Consider the following 17,990-nt stretch of genomic DNA (forward strand, 5'->3'; position numbering starts at 1 on the left):
GCTGCTGCTGGCAGGAATAAGTCAGCCCTGCCCTCCTGCTGTTTCTGATTGATTGAATTTTTCAGAAGGTACCTAAGAACACACTGTAGCTTACAAAAAAAAAAAMAACATAGCCCAAAACACCCTGTATGACCCAGTTCTTATAAGTACCCTTTTGGTTATAATTAAATTTATATATATTTAACCTAGTAGCAAACATGCAAAACTTAATATTTTTATTCTGTTTTTACAGTTATATCCACGAATAAAACCTAGACAGCGAACCCTTGCTTGAATTCAGTTGTACAAGAGTGCAATACCTTGCTGGTAACTGGAAACTTACTTAAAACATACACTGGAGCCATCATTTTAAATCATTTCACATGGAGAAATAAAACTATGGTAATTAGTTTTAATGGTGCTTTCTCTTGTTAAATGGACAGCATTCAAGATTTTAAAGATCTGCAGTTTGTAAATGAGGATCGTTTTATGTGACCCACCACTGATGAGGAGAGCGATACCTCCAATACCTACAGTGTTCCTCCAACTATAGTCTAAAGCAGCATATTACGTTCAAGTTCTGTGGTAGGAGCTTTCTTGTGTTAAATGTTCAGAGGTGTCATTTGCAAAGTGCAGATATGCTGTCCAGTCTGCTCCAATCCCACAGTAACTGTCCCATGTCGGAACTTTGGATAGTTTGTTTCATACCAGTGAATGTTGAGTTCTCTCATTACCAATTAACTCTTGGGGTTCTAGGACACAAGATTTTCACCTGCTAAGTGCATAAGTAGTCATCAAAGCTTTAAGAGGGCTAGGAATTTAAGTGTTAACATACTAAACACTTAAATCCTAGTCTAGACAACCCCAACAAAAGCTTTATGTAGTCTAGCATCTAGTATTATTTTCATTTAGAGACAAGCTAGAGAACTAACAGAACAACAGTATTTGTACACTTCTCAAAATCCCTACACAATAATTCACTTGGTGTTTTATTTTCTTGTTATTCAACTTATAGCACCAGTGTTACCTCTACTAATGTAAAGGTTGCCCTACTAACCACCTGAGTTTGTTTGTTATGGACAAAACAGTTAATATTAAAATTGCRGCAGCTTAAGGGATCTGTATGTCTGCATGGATGAAAGTGCAATAGTTGAGAAGGGTAAGAGTCTGGTAAGAGTTACACTATGTAATTTGAAGTCTGCCTGAGTCAGTCTAGAAGAAAATATGAAGGACTGGATAGAAGTAGGAAGAGGGTTGTGTAGATGCGAAGTCAAGGAGAAGAAAGAAACAAGGTTCAGAGAAGAATTTAAGAAAGGCAGTAGCTTATTTGAGGACAGTTTCTGTGGTTCTTGGCAGCTTACATCTGTTGCCAAGGCAAGTTATGCAATAAACTATTCCACTACATTGTAGTTTCAAGCAAAAAAAAGCACTTCACTGGAATTTTAATTGTACATGATTTTATATACCAAAAGTATATTTTGAATTTCCCATTATAAGTTGTAGCCATATTTCTTGTAATTTTCTCCTGTTAAACAGTATGCAATTTGATTAATTCTTCATGTACAAGTTTTGTGTATTATTTATATATCCATTTCTGCAGTGCTGTAACTTGCTTTTACCACAGGTTTAGCATTAACTGTATATATTGTGGTGAAAAGTGAAAGGGTATTATTGTTGAAGAATTTGCTACATGAATGTGATGATTTCAAGAGCCTATGATACACTAATTCAGAGAACATGTAAATGTGCACAATAAAGTACTGCTAAGGCATGGCTGCATTCTCTGGTATTTTTATTTAAGTAGCAATGGTGGACGCACTGTTGGTCATTGTCTACATGAAGAGACTTGAACTCCAGCTTGCCGCCCCCTGCTTGTTATTCAAGTTTCCTCATCGTTTTACCTGATGCATAAAAACTGGTTTACAAAACCATTTTTGAACCTCCTTACACTATAAACTCTAGTGTTCYAGCTGTGGCAAATTAATACTTGTCTAGGAAAGCTCTCAAGGATGCTTTACATGCACAACAATTGTATTGTATTGAAAGTACAGGTGTTGTTTGTAAAGGAAGTAAACAGTTTCAGAGCTTAGATAATGGAGAGTATAGTACCTATCATTAAAGTTATATATTGTGAAAGTAAATATCACCTCTTATTTAAATAACTGAATTAATTTATTCCATATTTGTACATTAAAATGTATACAATTCCAGATAGCATTACAGTTAGATTAACAAAAACTAGTTACCAAAAAGAAAATACAAAACTAAACATTATTCCGGAAGCTTATTTATTACAGAAGGAAATTTTCAAGATCATGTTTATGAAAGTCTGATTTTGTGGTATCTGGTGAAATGTGTTTAGAAAACCAAGAAGTAACTTCTATAAAATCATATCTAAGGCAGATTTTATTGTACATTGATTTTAAACATTTGGATAGAGGGGAAAACCTGAGATCTATACCCAAAAGCTATTCTCTGCAGAAGAGACATACACATTAGTTTGCTTTTTGTGGCAAACTATACATAATTGTTACTATAAAAGTTGTGCTGTACATTAGCTGTAGTGCAGGTCATATTTTCATATTTCATATTAAGTGCCAATAAAGGTTTAACAAAATATACAAAGTCTTAAAAGGTGAGGCTGTTTAAAGCATTAATTGTATACATATTGCACACTATAGTGAATACTCATGGTTCAAAAAAATACTCACATTGCATTTGCCAGTTCTTACATAATGAACCACACTGGAATGAGAAGGGGTCAAGAATAGCAAATGTTACCAGCTGTCAAATTAGCAAGAAGTAAGAGGCAGGTCCTTAGAGGTTGGTGTCTTCCCTCAAATTGCCAACAGTTTGCTGTTCTTACTGGTCCCGGGACTCATAAAGAAGTTTTGTTGCCTAATATAAAACCAAAATGTGATTGTGTTAACTGAAATTTCATTTGCAGCCACTTAATCTCCCCCTATCCATCCAAAAAAATTCTTTAAACCCAAAAGCTTTAAGTTCTTCCTGTGCTATTTTCATTAGTTTAAGACATCTAGTAGCATTCACATAGGCAAAATAATTTTTGAGGCTATTGAAAGCTGTTTACGTGTAGAACCTGAGGTCACTGAAGAAGGTTTTATATAACTTACATTTGTTTCCTCTGGGTCAGAAATGGGCATTTCTGATCAAAGGTGGCTTGCAAAAAGTTAAAAACAGTATTTCTGAGATTTTGGCAATCTGATTAAACATATATAGAAAATAATGTATTATTCTGTTTGGTATTCCTCCTACCCCTTCTGCCCTCCACCTTGCGAAGTTTTGGTAGGGTGCTGCAATCATCTCTCAAACTATAGTATTAACCAGCCTCCTGTGATAGGCATGATGTGCCTACTCTAGCAACAAGTCAGCAAGTCCTTTAAATAGGTGGTTCATGCCACAGTTACTGAAAGGCAAGGCCAAGAGCTGACATGCAACTTACACCTTCAGTAAGCAGTGACACTTCAGGTGGACACACAGCTTTTACTTGCTTTAAACCTAAAGTTTCAACACTAATCTTTATCCATACATTCCATATATTTATTCATTGGTTCTACTTCAGCAACTTACCTAACTTCATCTATTTTTTCCTTCAAACCCTTTCAACTTCCATTACTACATCTTAACACCATGAAAAGGGTAAGAGATTTCTTTATTTCCTTAAGGTTCTAGATATGAACTCTATAAGCAATTTGGACATACTATGGTAGTATCTAGCATCATACATTAGCATTGGGGCCATCTGCTACAGAAGAACTGTCACTGTCAATCTTAAATGGTGGCTTTCTTCCAAGCTGATCTAATCCATTCAAGTCTGTCTATACAGAACGCTTGAGAACAGGACTGTCAGCAGCTGGAAATACCTGTTTGCAAAGACTCAAAAAGAAGATAAAGCTTTAGGAAGATTTCTTTCTTATTCTCAGGCATTCTTTAAAACATTAAGGAACTGGTTAAAAAATTCTTCTTCATACATTAAACACAAAACAAGAGCCAGAAAAGTTTTTAGCTGCATTGTCACATACTGCTGTGCAAATTTACAGATTCATTCCTAGATCTTATGAACTCCAGCTTGAATGTTTTCATATCAAGATCTCTATCAGTTCTGGGGTGACCTTATTAACTTGAAAGCACCATCACAGAAAAGTTGCAATAAAAATCACCTTGCTGAGCAGGATAACAGAAAATGCAAGCCCCACATTTCAGAAATAAGAGCATGCTGCTAACTAGGGCCTTTGAAGATCTCACTGTACTCCTCAGTTGCTCCAAAAAACCGAGCTACACTCATATCAAAGGAGATAAATTAGGGGKTTTTTTTAAGTTTATCCATAGAAACACAGTAAGAACAATATTTTAAGAGCTGCATTGCTTGTGAAAGATGAATTAGAACAGGTATAAGGAAGTGCTAAACTGTATTCATGTGACAATACAAAGTTTGAGTGCATTTTGCTGAATACAGAAGTTAAATGCTGGGGGTGGTTGGGAAGCTTAAGAACAATGGTGTGAAAGGAGCAAACTGAGCGCATTTGCAGACAGCTTATCAGTTACAGTTCTGTCAGATGAAGTTCCAGACCTTTTTTTTTTTTTTTTTTTTTGTCTCCTATAACTTTGAATTATGAAATACAAAAGTTCAGTTTCATCACGCAGTTATGATACAGTACCTAACAACAGATGAGACTCAGTCCTCCACAGAGTCCTGCCCACACCTCTGTTCCTGTTCTAAAAATGAACAATTTCTCTGAACCTTCAATAAACTAGTAAATACAATTATCTGATTGTGGTTCCAGAGAATATGCCTTTGTGTACATTATTCAATGAGTAACAGAAACCTAAAAAACTGGAAAGTCGAATTCCTACTTTCTTATCACCTAATGACATAGATAAGACCTGGATAAACCCTTTGTGGTACATCTTCTTCAGGTATCTGAGCATGAGGCTAATGTCCATAACAAGCATCCATAGCTTCTGTCTTCTTAAGCAATAAGAAGTCCTCTGAAGAGTCCTTTAGAAAAAGGACTCCAAAGGCTGCATACTACTGCTACTGAGTGCCCCACATACAGATAGCCTCCCCTCTGGAAACCGGAACAAGCAGGTTTTCAGCATCAGAGGAAAGGGCTTTGGTATGAATAAAGATGATGTGGTGGCAAATAAGCAGCTGGGGGAAACGAACGTTTTTTTTCCTCTTCTCTGCCCAATCTTTCCTCCAGCCCTAGACTTCAGAAAAGGATTAGTTTCAGGCAATGTGTTTTAATGCTCTTCCCTGCCTGCCCCCTAGCTTACCTTATGCATAGCTGCCAGCCAGGTTGCTGACAGCTTCTTGTTACAGCTGAAGTCTTCACTAGCCGTAAACTTCATCTGTGTAAGCTCTTCCGATCCTGGTACCTTATACTGCAGAATCATACCTATGGCACGAGTATTACCTCCTAGAAAGAGAAATAAAGTCCTGAACCGGCAACATATTTTACCWACTACATAACATTCTACAAACCAATAAGTACGTGTAAAGAAACTATCCTATCACTTAGTTCAAAGCACTAGCAATTCTGTCACTGTGTCCTGAGACCACAGGGCTCCAACATACCTTGGTAAACCCAGAACTGCAGCATCGGAGGAGGCAGTGACAAAGAATGTTAATGCCAGGAAACAGAACATGCAGATTCAATATTGTTTAATTCTATCTGGCAATCACTGAGGCAGAACTTGTACAAGTCATCACAGGTAATGCCACTAGTTACACACACTGAGAAAACCCTTGTAGGGTAATATTGCAATCTGTTTTCTCTTAAGTAGATACCATAGTTTCATACTGTAGCCTGCAGTTTGTAAACTGAACTGCTAGTGTCCAATTAGACTGGTATCAAAGAGGGATCCTTGCTTGATAAGAAGTCTGGCAGGACAGCGAGAAGTCCATCCAAATCTGGGAAAGGYTGGGAAAGAAGCCTCCCAACAGGTATCTCCTACAAGGCTAGAAGACTGCCAACACCATCACTTACTGCACAAGGGGAATCCACTACAAAAGATGACATTCTGCTAACAGTGTGATTTGTGAACAGTGGTTGTATCTTTTCTACTCTGGTTGCATACAGCTTTCAAGATGAACCAAAGCAAAAATACAGAAATGAAACAGAAGTTTGGTTTAGAATAGCACATAGATGCCTTTACACATACTTTATTGGGCAGCTTACTTACTAAAGTGGTACAGCATAAAGTAAACCACACAGCATCACCACACATGGAATGCTTTTTTGCAATATAAAGGCTGCCTGCATGGGAAGAAGGGGTCCTGGAGGCTATTCCTGTAATATCTAAGAAGCCAAACAAAGATAATCTTGGACTAAGTTTCCTCACAAAAAGGTCACAAGCACCGTTTATAAAAATAGCTATTTTTTTCTCTTGTAGGATAAGCTGAAATCTAGCTTCTTCATCATTTGCTCTCCTGCATCTACCTGGACAGACCAACATGTTAAGGCCTTACTTAAAATGAGAGATAAACCAAGGCAAAAAAATCAAACGCCTGGAGCCTTGATCAGTTTTGTTTATTTACACTGCACTTCTGGCATTCCAGGACCTTTACTGATTCAGGCAGAACATGTCCTGCTTAACAAGAGGGCATGTTTCTCTTAAAGAAATGTAAAAGAAAGCCTTTTAATTAACAGTTTAAAACAGAATTTCTAATCAATACTCAAATTTTATCATACTCTTTACTTTTATCTGTCCCTGTATTTTCTATTGTTTGAAGCAATCCCACGGTAAACTATGGAGAGAATCTTTGTAAGACATTTATTTATTCAGTCCAAAGCATTACTGGACAGTACAGAGGAAGTGAAGACTTAATTTTTATTATTTCTGGTGTACAAAATTAGGGACAGCTCTGTTGAAGGATGTGATGTATAATACTGTATACCATCAAAACTACTGTTTTGTCTCTCTCCTTTCTCCTAGCAGGGATGATAGCACATCAGGTTTAAAGGAGGTCTAGAATATTTTAGTTCTTCTCCAATAAGTTATAAAACATTCATTCTCAGTTTATTTAATAAGAGATATGGAAAGAAAAAGTATGAGCCTAGAGTTGTGCAAGTTATACATCTAATATTGGAACAATTTTTCCTAAGTTGAACATCAATAGAAGATCAAGCAAACAAAATGGCACTGCAAAGGAAAGAATGGGAAAGGGGCTGTGATAGCATGCTTGGGCAGGTCATGCTCACAAAAGATACTGCTGATACCTTCAGTAATATGCTGGCTCTCCAGAAGGCTGGTGTAAGTGTGAATATCTTTTTCTACCATCAAGAAGAAAGGCAGGCAGGCAAAAGATAAAGCAGTCAGAAGAGTAATGAACAAGGAATTACAGGATCATTAATTCAGCAACACATCTGGTTGATTAGAATACCTCGGTCAGTTCATTAAAGTTAACATGTTGCACTGGATGAATATTGCACAGATGAACTGTTCAATTGAAAAAAAAAAATCCAGCAGTGACAATAATTGTTCTTTAGCAACAACTCTAAAACTCCTGTCCTTGTTTGTTCTCATTTCAGTGAAATCTTACTCAAGTTCTTCCTGAAATACTACAGAATGGTAGATGAAGCAGTAAGTAGCTGCCGTCTGATTCAGATGTTACCAGTTCCACTTGGCCACCCCTTCATTTTAAATGAAATTAAGAGAGTATAGTTTTAATTTTTTTTAAACAGGTTAGCTCTTACTCTCTTCACAGATATTTGTACCAATAGAAGGTAAATCCCAGCTGGATTCTGAAATGGAAGCTAAAGACTAACAGTTCTCCTATGAGCTTTTGACTCAATAAATGTTTACATTCAGCCAAAAGAAAGGATCAGAACGGGTGATGACAAACTTTATTTAAGCCTGTTGAGAAGTTCCCCCATATTAGAGCTCAGAAGCAATCTCTGAATTCTTAGATCTTCCCTGAAATCCCAGTAGCTGTGGGCAGGCTTCCAAGCACTACATTCTATTCTGAGAACAGTTGTAACCAAGATAGTTGCACCTAAGTTGCCAATAACCTAGAAACACRTTGTCTAGTTAGAACAAGAATTATAACTTTGCATATTTTTCTTAATAGTAAATTTGTATTCAATGAAAGATTTACCTCCAGGAGTAAATCCCTCCGTAAGTATCTGAACAGTTGAAATCTGTACAATTTCAATTTCATAGTGGCTGTCTCCATCCAAAACAAGATATCTACACACACAAAAAAAATTAGTATTTCCCCATCTACAACATCAAGTCTGAATTACATGAAATAGAATAATCAGATCTCAGAGTTCACTGCATTTCAAACAGAATCTCTCAGTAACAGGTTTTCTGTATGTTCTTTGGGGTGGGGAGGGAGAGGAAGAAATCAAGCAGGAAGTCTTTCACTGAAGTGCTTCACTTAAATAAATAAAATAAAACCCCCACAAACACAAACAAAAGGAAACAAAAACGTAGAGATTGGTTTAGAAGACCCTTTCGAAACATTAAAACCATCCTTCCAAAGTTCTGGAGGAAGAAGAGCACACAGAGGTTGAGGTGTTCTAGCCAACCAAATTCTAGGGATGCCCTAAGTAATGCTTCGTCTGTAATGTTAAACAATATGCTCAGTGCTGGAGTCAACATTCTGAAACAAGCTTTTTCGAGGGGTTACAGACATTTTCCCAGTCATCCTTCCTACAGTCCTCCTATTAGTTGGCAAAAACACTGTATTCCAATGGCACTGAGAGGCCTTAACATGGAGCGGAGTTCCAGTGTTCCAAGGCGTTCTGGCATTTCTGCCCCTTGCTGCTTCTGGAAACAGTCTTCACAATATAAAACAGTGGGAGTTCACACCTCTTCTGAGAGTCACTGACCCACACTGCTAGTAAATTCAAATTTAGCCCAATACAATTATAGCTATCTTTACAGAATACTCTCTCCAGGATCCTCACAGCTAGTTACTCTTATTTTTTTTTGTTTGGGTTATTAGATAATATTAATTATAGCTGTGTTTACAAGTGCAATTTCTATTAATGTTCTCACCTCTGATTGTTGGACAGTCGACATACCATCAGCTCAGATTTATCTGATGTTCCCAGAGTTACAAAGAACGTAGCACCTGGAAAGAAATGTATTATTATTCTAATACAGAGTTTAGGAAGGAACATTAAAATATCAAAACCAGTAAGCATTTTTATTTACTGCACCTAATGATTCACCCAATTCAGTCTATTAAGAGATTAATTGAAACATTAAACTGACTGACATTTTTAGAGCACTCAAATGTAAAAAGCCCATCTTTAATTACCATGTTCTAAATCACATGACCTTCTACAACCACTATGCAACACTTCTCCCACACATTGTGGAAATACAGATGATATGCAAGCAGAAACTTTAAAATGAGAATTGAAAGATGGCAAAAATAGTCAATTAAAGACCCTACCTTGTCACCATAACACACTATAACACTATTGAAACTATTGTTTCAGTATTCCAAATAAATCTGTGAGAAGAATCAAACAGCAGGATGTGATCTTCAGCTTAATAAACATTAGGTTTTTACTTAATATAATTGGAACACCAATTAGTGTACTACATGTGGTATTAACGCTATTTAAAATTGACAATTCATGATGACCTGCCACCCACACAGCCTTAGGCCATGGACAAGGTCAAAGCTCACAAGCGAGGCTTGAAGCAAACACAGTATCTTGTTAGAAAACATTAAAATATTCTCCACTACTAAGTGTTTTTCATTCTTATTCAATGTAACAGGAATATGGCTAAAAAAAATGCATTAATATAATAAAAATGGCAAGTGCACACACACACATTTGTCCGCCAAGGCACTAAAACTTCCTTTGTTTTAAATTACATCACACTAGCCTTTCTGTTTATCAGATTTCTTTAACATAGCATTCGAACAAATGTAAGCAAAAATCAAACCAGCATACACACACACACACACATTAAGTGTGTTACCATTCATGAGCACTTTAAGTTGTTTGTCATAAAACTCTGTTTCTTTTTGAGAGATGAGGGCACATTCAGCACACTGGCGCACAGGGTCCACAAAGCACATGCGAGGCAGAGGCACTTTTTTACTGCAGCACTTGTCACAGAAGCACTTTCCACATCTTCGACAGTGATGCTAAGTATGAGATAATATTTTATTTATTCATTTACACAGAATACTATTAAGGAAGAATCTGATAACGTTACTGCATTAAACACCTCTTCACACAAGCAAAAGAACACAGTTTCTCCGATTTGAAACATACAAGTTGAGGGATCAGACAGCAGTCAAGTGGTTATAGAAAATTAATGGTTGTAATGGCAGAAATATATCTCTAAGATTGAACTCATAGGATTAAGTTTACTATGAACAGCAGCATATAAATCTTTGCTGGCACTCTGCCAATAGGCTTGTTGCCATGCCTATTTTTCCCATGGTAACAGGCTAAAAACAAAACAAAAGCAGATCTTCATACTCAAAACCTAAAGCTATTTATCAGAAATGGCAGGTGGCATAGTAAAAAATCCAGGGTAGTTGTAATACTAGTAAAATCAGTAAGTGGTATTGCAATGCATTTCACAGCTACTAAGTGTTCAACAAGTGCTTGTGCTCCAAATCACTATTGGGGTGTGACAGTCATGGTAGCTCTTCCTGATCCAAGTTCTCAGGGGATGACCGTAACTCATGTAAGAACAAGTATTTCCAGGCAAGCAAGAACAGATTTGTGGCTCAAAGCAAGTTTGAACAGTTTGATACAAGCAACCGATACACTGCAGTTTTGGTTCCTGTTAGACTTTTCTTCCAAATATAATGGAAAATTTTCTCCTGTACCTATTTCCTATGGCTACCTCCATTTATTTCCCAAAGTTAACACAAGTAAGATACAGCAGAAAAATGAATTATTTCTTTTCAACCTAAATGCTCTAACCAACCAACATCCATGCTCTTAACCCATCCAACTACAGAGTACAACAAGGACCAAGAGGCTGAATGCTCTATCATTTAGCTGCCCTAACTGACATCCTAATGTTCTTCAGGCATCTTGAAAATTTATCTATCTTTTATGACACATAGATATCATAAGATACCTCTCTTAGGATTTCTCCATACCTCTCCCTCCAAACAATAAATTCAAAAACAAACATCAGCTACTTCAGTGCATTACAGGTCATATTTCCACATCTTTCTTCACTTTCACAAGCTGCATGCTAACCGAGTGTCAACATAGTTATACAAAACAACATTATTTCCTGCTAAAATCATTGCTGGGAAGCTGCTTCCCCTTCTCCAAGCAGAAACTCCAGTTTCAGCAGAATGCTTTCTGGTAATAGTATTCAGTAAACTAGCATGCATTCCACATCGATCTGCTTACATTTATGAATGAACATTCTTTAACTCTAATGTTAATGTTTTCTTTTTATACAGTGTACCTAATTATGGTTCAGAGCAGTCGAGATGGTTCATAGTTTTCCAATTTAACCAGAGATTCTCTTTTCCAGTCCTGAGACAGATCTCATTCCACTTTTAGAACAGGAGAATCTGAGCTTTTATTTTGGTCTTTCACACTTTGATGATGAGGTTCTTCAATGTGACATTGTAAATGATTGTAATTCAAAATATTTTTTTGCTTACATTTCCACAACTGATTTTTATCTCCCAAAACACAACCAAATTGGTTGATTTGGTTTGTATGTTAGTGCTGACACTAGCAGTACACTCTGGCATAAGTTCTTGTAACTCTTCCTTTGAATGTAAATGCCATGGGTACCCAGTATTTTGGAATAACTCTAGCCACGAACCAAAACCTCACTGTATTGCATACTGAGCAAACAAGAAGAATGTCAAAGGAACAGAATTAGAACAAAAAGGATCTCTACCCAGCAAAGAGAGAACAGAAAGAAAAACTATTTTAAGTTATATCAGACTTCTCCATTTTTAAATCAGGAAAAGCTCATATTATTATGTTGCAACAGTTAAAGCTTTATGTTTTATTGATTTCTCTTACCTTTCTAGTTATGAAGTCAAATTTTGTATCACACTGCATACATCTTGGGCACTAGGAAACAGTACAGATTAACATTAAACTACAAAATTTCTTTATCTTTAATCCTACCACCATGCACAAAGACTGAACTTTATATTATCTCCCAAGAAGAGACAGTTCCAACAAATTTCCATCTTTTATCTTTTCACCATGGATGGTTTTCATTTTTTTTATATTTTAAATATTGATGGAGCAAAATAGTGTTATCTCCACCCATAGGGCAGAAAAAAATCCCAGACAACTACATTTCAGAAGTTCACATCATACTTAATATGTTTGGCTATCCAGACTGTTTACTGTGTTTTCTTATAAGTTACCATCCTCACTGTATTATACTGTGATGCTCTGTTGACCTCCTAAAACATTGTTTATGTATTTTAATGCTCCCAATAGTTTACACACTTTTCAAACACACTAGATTTTTGGTTTTCTTCCAAGCCACCAAGACTTAATTTTTATTTCTGCTACAAAATGTCACTTCCTGAAAAAACTCTTTCCGAAAAAAGCTTACACCCACACTCCTCCCAAAAGAAAAGGCAGAAAAAAATGAAGAGGTTTCTCTAAAGAGAATTTTAAGGGCCAAAAACTTTCATTTCTAAACTACCAGCAGAGATCAATGATAGTTATGATAAAATTTTCTATACAGAAAGTCACCTACCAAAAGACTGATACTCAGCAGTAGATCACTGGATTTTCACCAAGACTTCACATAACTCTACCCACTATATCAGAAACTCCTCTCCAAGACTTACAAAGTAATCATTGCTAGATTTATTTGCATATATTAATGCAAAAACTCTGCTTGACATTTGAATCAGAAGAACATGGTTAGATTCTCACCGATGAATAACCTTCAGCATTTGGTCAATGCAGCATTCTCAAGGTCTCATCTCTATAACAAGTAATATTCTACAGATAGTATCACATTTTGCTCTGTACTGACCTTGATTTAGTGTTTTACTTTCTGATGCATGTGGTTTAATACACTGTCTGGGAGCTGGGCCTGGCAAGCATTTCAGTATACCTTTGAATTCACTAGGAGTCTAAACCATTTTCTTAAGGAAAATGTGAGGTTTTTTTAGATCAGAAATCACAAAGCACAAGCCACAAACAAGAAAAAAACCTCTAAATACTGTCTTAAACAGATTTTGTACATGATATTATGCAAAAATACATATAAGTTGCTTCAGCAACTTCAGCAAGTAACAGAATTATCCCTCTTCTTATTTTATGCTTCATATAAACTCTGGAGAAAATATTTTTGAATTCCAGACCTACACTGATAAAAGTGTCCAATACACAGAGCAGAAGTAAATAACTCACAAATAAATGGTATGTGGTTGCAGACATCACTGAATGGGGTTTTCCTGAAAGAATGTTCTGTTTCTAACTTGATATATAAGGCACTTCTGCATTGTAAAGATACTTACATAATATCAACTCCTACTTTTGCCTGGGAAAAGATCACTATTGAGGAACACCTTGACAGGTGAATCCTTCCTATTCATCCATATGCTGACATAGCTAGAAAGTGCATGAGTACAATTACATTTTATTGCTTGAAGTTTTGTATCTTATTTACACAGAGGTAAGCATGATGTCTGAGAGTTGCTTTAAGTTTTCAAGGTACTGGCTTTTTAAAACTACAGTAAATCYGAATTTTTTGGAAAGGGAAAACAAAAAGATTTGAGATAATAAATAAATTGCATATTCATGCCAGGCGTTTTTATTTAACATGCAATCAACACACCACTAATACTGATATCAGATAATTCCAAGATGCAATAACTGGCGGATGTTCTTCCATTTTCCTCTTGCTATATCAGGTTAATTCAAAAATACTGAGAGCTAATCCATTATAGAGTGGAACTTCTCATGCATTTGCTGTAGTATAATAACAGATTAGTATAGTATTCTGGATCCACCCAAAGGTCAGAATACTGTAGATGGACAGTAAGCGGTGACTACACTTCTTAGGCTTTTTTTTTGCATATACAATTTCAAAGTGATTGCAGCAGTGATGCCACCTAACACCTCGCTAAGCTTCTTATCACAGAGAATATCTGCAAATGCGAAAGTCTGCAAACTCATCAAATCAGACCTTGTACCATGCCCTACCAAAACAGCTGATGCCAGAGTGGAAGAAACCACAACACAAACACACAGCGGATATGGCTTCTGATGTCTCCTGATATATTATGACTGTACATGGCAAATTCATGGCTCAGCTACATGGGTGGGCAAGCAGCCTGAGTGTAGCTCTGCCACACAACTAGTGTTGACTCTGAGAACCTGACCCAGCAGAGGCCCCCGCTACATTAAACTCAGTTACTTCCCGCAATGAACCAGAATGATCCCTAGGGAACCACTTTCACCTCACCTGTAAACTTCTCAGAGGTCTTACACATCCCAGCTCAAAGGTATGCAGTGTTCCTCAGCCACAAAAAGATCCAGTATGAAGCTGGATGGTCCTGAGGTTTGGCCACCTCTGCAGTCTAACATATAAATTTTACAGTTTCTAGTCCAAGATTTCTTTAATAGGAACATCATCAGTTGAGCAGCTGCACATGTAGTGATCAGCATTTTAAGCTTCGTCTCAAGTTTGACGATGCTCGGCACAAATTTACAGGATATTATCCACCTCAACTCATTCATTATTCAATTCTGATAAAGAACAGACTAACAAAAATAAAGTCTTCTGCAGTCCTCCTCCAGTCTTACAATTCAAATTCCTCGTAGTATAACACCTGATATTTAAAGATTGTGTAATCTTGTGATTTAAATTAAAAAAAAAACAACTGAAATAAATGTCAATGATTATATAATAAGTTTAGCACAACTACTAACATAATTTGGGGGTCAGTATTTTTAAACATAAATCAGTACATATCTGCTGCAGAAGAAAAATACAGCTACTGAATTGGTGACTTATTGGCTACGTAGCAGAAGCTAGTATATTTGAAATGCTGAATCAACTTTTGGTAATACTAGTCTCTTCTCCTGGACAAAGAAAAGATGTTTTATACTTTAGTTTACTGAACTGCACTAAATGAATGGCTGACATAGTAACAAGAACAAATGTTCTTGTTTAGGCCACGAACTACAGATAGTGTCTCTTTAAAGTTGATTTTATTATTAAAAATATTTTTATTATTAAAAACATGGTTTATAAGCTTTCTTGTATATTGCATACTTTAAGAAAGAAAGATTGTAACATGATATTTTGTTAATGTTAATCAATTGGAAGTTAGAATTTGAGCACACCTGGACTTAAATCTAGTAAAATAATTGTTTTTACAAAATAACAAGAAATGTAAGATTAAGAATATGAATAAATATAAAATGTGCGTCTATAACATACTTCCTCTCAATAGCAATTACCACCAAGTTTGATGCAAAAGCAACATTCAGTCACAAACCAACGTCACCAGTCTATTGTCCAACAGATGAGAGGAAAGGTTGATTCTCAAGGAGAACACTTGAGCTACAAATGTCATATAAAAGTCAAAGTAATAATACACAGATTGATTTGAGTTACCTAAAATTTACAGACACGTTCTCAAATAAATCTAACAAGTTTAAGTAAATACTAATATAATTCTCAAATGACCTTCAGTTGAGTTAAGATATTACTGTGTACTAGACCCAGTTGAAAGCACTTTATTTTTCTTAAGGAAGCTACTCTACTATAATTCAGGATTACTGAAATATAAAGCTACATTTTAGAAGGTCAAAGAGAAAACGACTTTCAATTTAAGATAAATGTTATGCARATGGTATCCACTGCTGATGATGTCAGCAGTCAGGTTTCCGGGAGGCTCAGGCCAATATGCACAGAGCACATTAAGTGACATACTGAGCAAAACCAGACTCCACACTACACGCAACACACAAAGAAACTACGTAGAGAATAATTTGAATTGGACTTTGGTACACACTCCCTGATCAATACAAACCATATCTGCAGCCACCCCAGTGCGCCACACCTGATGTACAATGCCAGCTGGGAGCCCCAAGCGCTGTGGACCTATACCTTAAATGACACTCCGCACTTGTCACTGAACATTTCGTCTCATCTACACTCAATGCAAGACATGCACAGTTGCTACCAATGACAGAGAGGTTTTTTTTTTTCTTTAAGAACAGAAAAGACTAACTTGATAGAACTCCCACAAGACACACTACATTTTCTCATACTGCTTGTTTAAAACAAGCTGAAAAAGTCACTTTCCAAAAAGGGTTGTTATTTTGGAAAAAAACAGCAAATCAACTTGGTAGCCACACACCATATGCCAGTAAAGGTTAGTCTCAGGTGCCTGAGCCACAGAAGCTCCACTAGTAGAGTGAGGCTGCTCGTATAATTACTTTTACACAGGACTTTGCCTCAACAGACATCTGGTAGAGGCACAATTTTTTTCTTGTTCCTAATCAAGTTCGTTATGACAGGAAAACATAGCCTTCTCATAAAAGACAAACCAATCATATCAGTATCTGGCAAGGAGTGGGTTTGTTTAATGACTGCTTACTTTACTCCATACTGGTTTATCACTACCAAAAATAATCTCAATTTTGCATCATATTAAAGACATTTTTTTTTAACAGTTTGTAGGGTGGATACAATATAAACAACTGATTCTGAATTCTGTTAGCATCTGTCCGTAGGCACTGGTAACAAATAATGTGTATTACAGAAAATTTTGTATAGCATCATGATTATACAGTTTACATGAAAAGTATTTAAAAGCAAAGTTGTTTGAAATAGTCCGAGTTACTCAATACTTATTTAACACTAAGAACATTCACACTGAGAGCCAGAAAGGGCTACCTTAGCCTTTCACTATACTTTGTGGGTTTTTTTAAATCCACATGGTCTTCAAAGTTCTATTTGCTGTTTTATAAGCATTTAAAGAGAACAACTACTTCATTAAATGTTAGTGCCGCACAGTTCGCAACACTTATCTCATTAAATTCTTCACTAACTTTTGTGACAGGGCCTTTGTTCTATGGAAAAAGAGTAATGCTCCTATCCTTTTTACCCCAATAAGCTAAGCGAAATAAAACTGCATGGTTTGCAATAAGAAAAAAAAAAAGCAGCCGGGCAAGTCCGACGTGCTGCCTTATCAGTTTTTGACACGAGCTGAGCCAAGGTACCTAAACGAGCCGGAGAGATGAGGGGGCTCCGACCGGGGAGCCGCGCACTGCCCGCCGCCAGCAGCCCCGCCGCGCCGCACCGCGCCAGCAGCGCGCTCAGAGCCCCGTCCTGGGGGCTCCGCGCTCCGCCCGCTCCCAGGCGGCCGCTGTGCCCGGACGGGGCCGCCGCCCCAGGCGACGGCGAGGGCCGCCGCCCCGAAGGAGCCGCCTCGAGACGGAAAAAGGGGAAGAAGCGCAACCCCTGCGCCCAGGTCGCGGCCCCCACTCCCCCCGGCGCAGGCGGGCGCGCGGAGGGGGGCGGCAGTGACCCCGCCGGCCAACGGCCGCCGCCGGACAGCCGCTGGGAGCCGTTGGGGGGCGGGCAGGGCCCTTCGGGCGGGACGCGCGCCGCCTGAGGGGGTTTCTCCGGGTCGCCCCGGCGCCTCCACACCGCATCCCGGCTGATACCTCCTTGTCAGGCACCCAGGGCGGCTCGTCCAAGCCGAAGGGGCTGCGGGCAGAGCGGTGCTCGGGCACCATGCGCAGCCCGCTGGGCGAGCGCACCAGCTTCTTGGCGTCGCGGGCCTCACAGCCCGACATCTTCCCCCCAACTCCGCCACCGCTAYTCGCCCCCCGGGACTGGCGCCGCTGCCGCCCAATCGCCGCCCGGACCCCTCGAAACGGGCACATCAAGGGACCAATGGAATGCGGAGAGACGACAATCCCCGCCCACCCGTTCCCGACATCCAATAGAGCGCAGCCTCCAGACTTCCCGGCCAATTCCGTATCGCTCGGGATGTGGGGCTGGTATTTACTCCCTCTCCCGCCCCT

The 17,990-nt window shown here is 38.1% G+C and overlaps 2 protein-coding genes across 11 annotated transcripts in view; one reads left to right on the forward strand and one right to left on the reverse strand.

The window, feature by feature from the left end:
* PPP1R13B (protein phosphatase 1 regulatory subunit 13B) overlaps positions 1-1,750 on the forward strand; it is a 57,740-nt gene extending 55,990 nt beyond the window's left edge. For all 4 annotated transcript variants that reach the window (XM_026079495.1, XM_026079494.1, XM_026079497.1 and 1 more), the window contains one exon: positions 233-1,750. In XM_026079495.1, coding sequence (XP_025935280.1) covers positions 233-274 — 42 coding nt within the window. In that variant the 3' untranslated portion in view covers positions 275-1,750. The remainder of the gene's footprint in view (positions 1-232) is intronic.
* A 386-nt stretch (positions 1,751-2,136) lies between these two features.
* ZFYVE21 (zinc finger FYVE-type containing 21) lies at positions 2,137-17,819 on the reverse strand. 7 transcript variants are annotated; one of them, XR_003255744.1, is made up of 9 exons: positions 17,628-17,817; positions 11,991-12,041; positions 9,952-10,120; positions 9,010-9,085; positions 8,102-8,193; positions 7,224-7,277; positions 5,278-5,420; positions 3,726-3,863; positions 2,363-2,877 (listed from the first exon to the last, which is right to left on the reverse strand). XR_003255744.1 is itself a non-coding variant. In XM_026079519.1 (8 exons), the coding sequence occupies exons 1-8, from the start codon at positions 17,757-17,759 to the stop codon at positions 2,842-2,844; spliced, it is 753 nt and encodes a 250-aa protein (XP_025935304.1). In that variant the 5' UTR covers positions 17,760-17,812; the 3' UTR covers positions 2,363-2,841. The 7 variants fall into 7 exon arrangements, 3 of the variants coding, with proteins under 3 accessions (XP_025935306.1, XP_025935304.1, XP_025935303.1); XR_003255745.1 differs by having other exon boundaries at positions 3,726-3,876; positions 17,628-17,816; XR_003255746.1 differs by lacking the exon at positions 11,991-12,041 and having other exon boundaries at positions 17,628-17,819.
* Between the last annotated feature and the right edge of the window lie 171 nt (positions 17,820-17,990).

Source organism: Apteryx rowi, unplaced genomic scaffold (assembly GCF_003343035.1).
Source record: "Apteryx rowi isolate R43461 unplaced genomic scaffold, aptRow1 scaffold_5, whole genome shotgun sequence".
NCBI classification, from domain to species: Eukaryota; Metazoa; Chordata; class Aves; order Apterygiformes; family Apterygidae; genus Apteryx; species Apteryx rowi.

Excerpts from the sequence above, each read along its gene's own strand:
- ZFYVE21 (XM_026079518.1), bottom strand. The coding sequence starts at position 17,759 with ATGTCGGGCTGTGAGGCCCGCGACGCCAAGAAGCTGGTGCGCTCGCCC. Across the intron at positions 10,121-11,990 it reads TTGACTTCATAACTAGAAAG|CATCACTGTCGAAGATGTGG; the intron begins GTAAGAGAAATC and ends TCTCATACTTAG. Across the intron at positions 3,864-5,277 it reads GGCTGGCAGCTATGCATAAG|GTATTTCCAGCTGCTGACAG; the intron begins GTAAGCTAGGGG and ends CTTTGCAAACAG.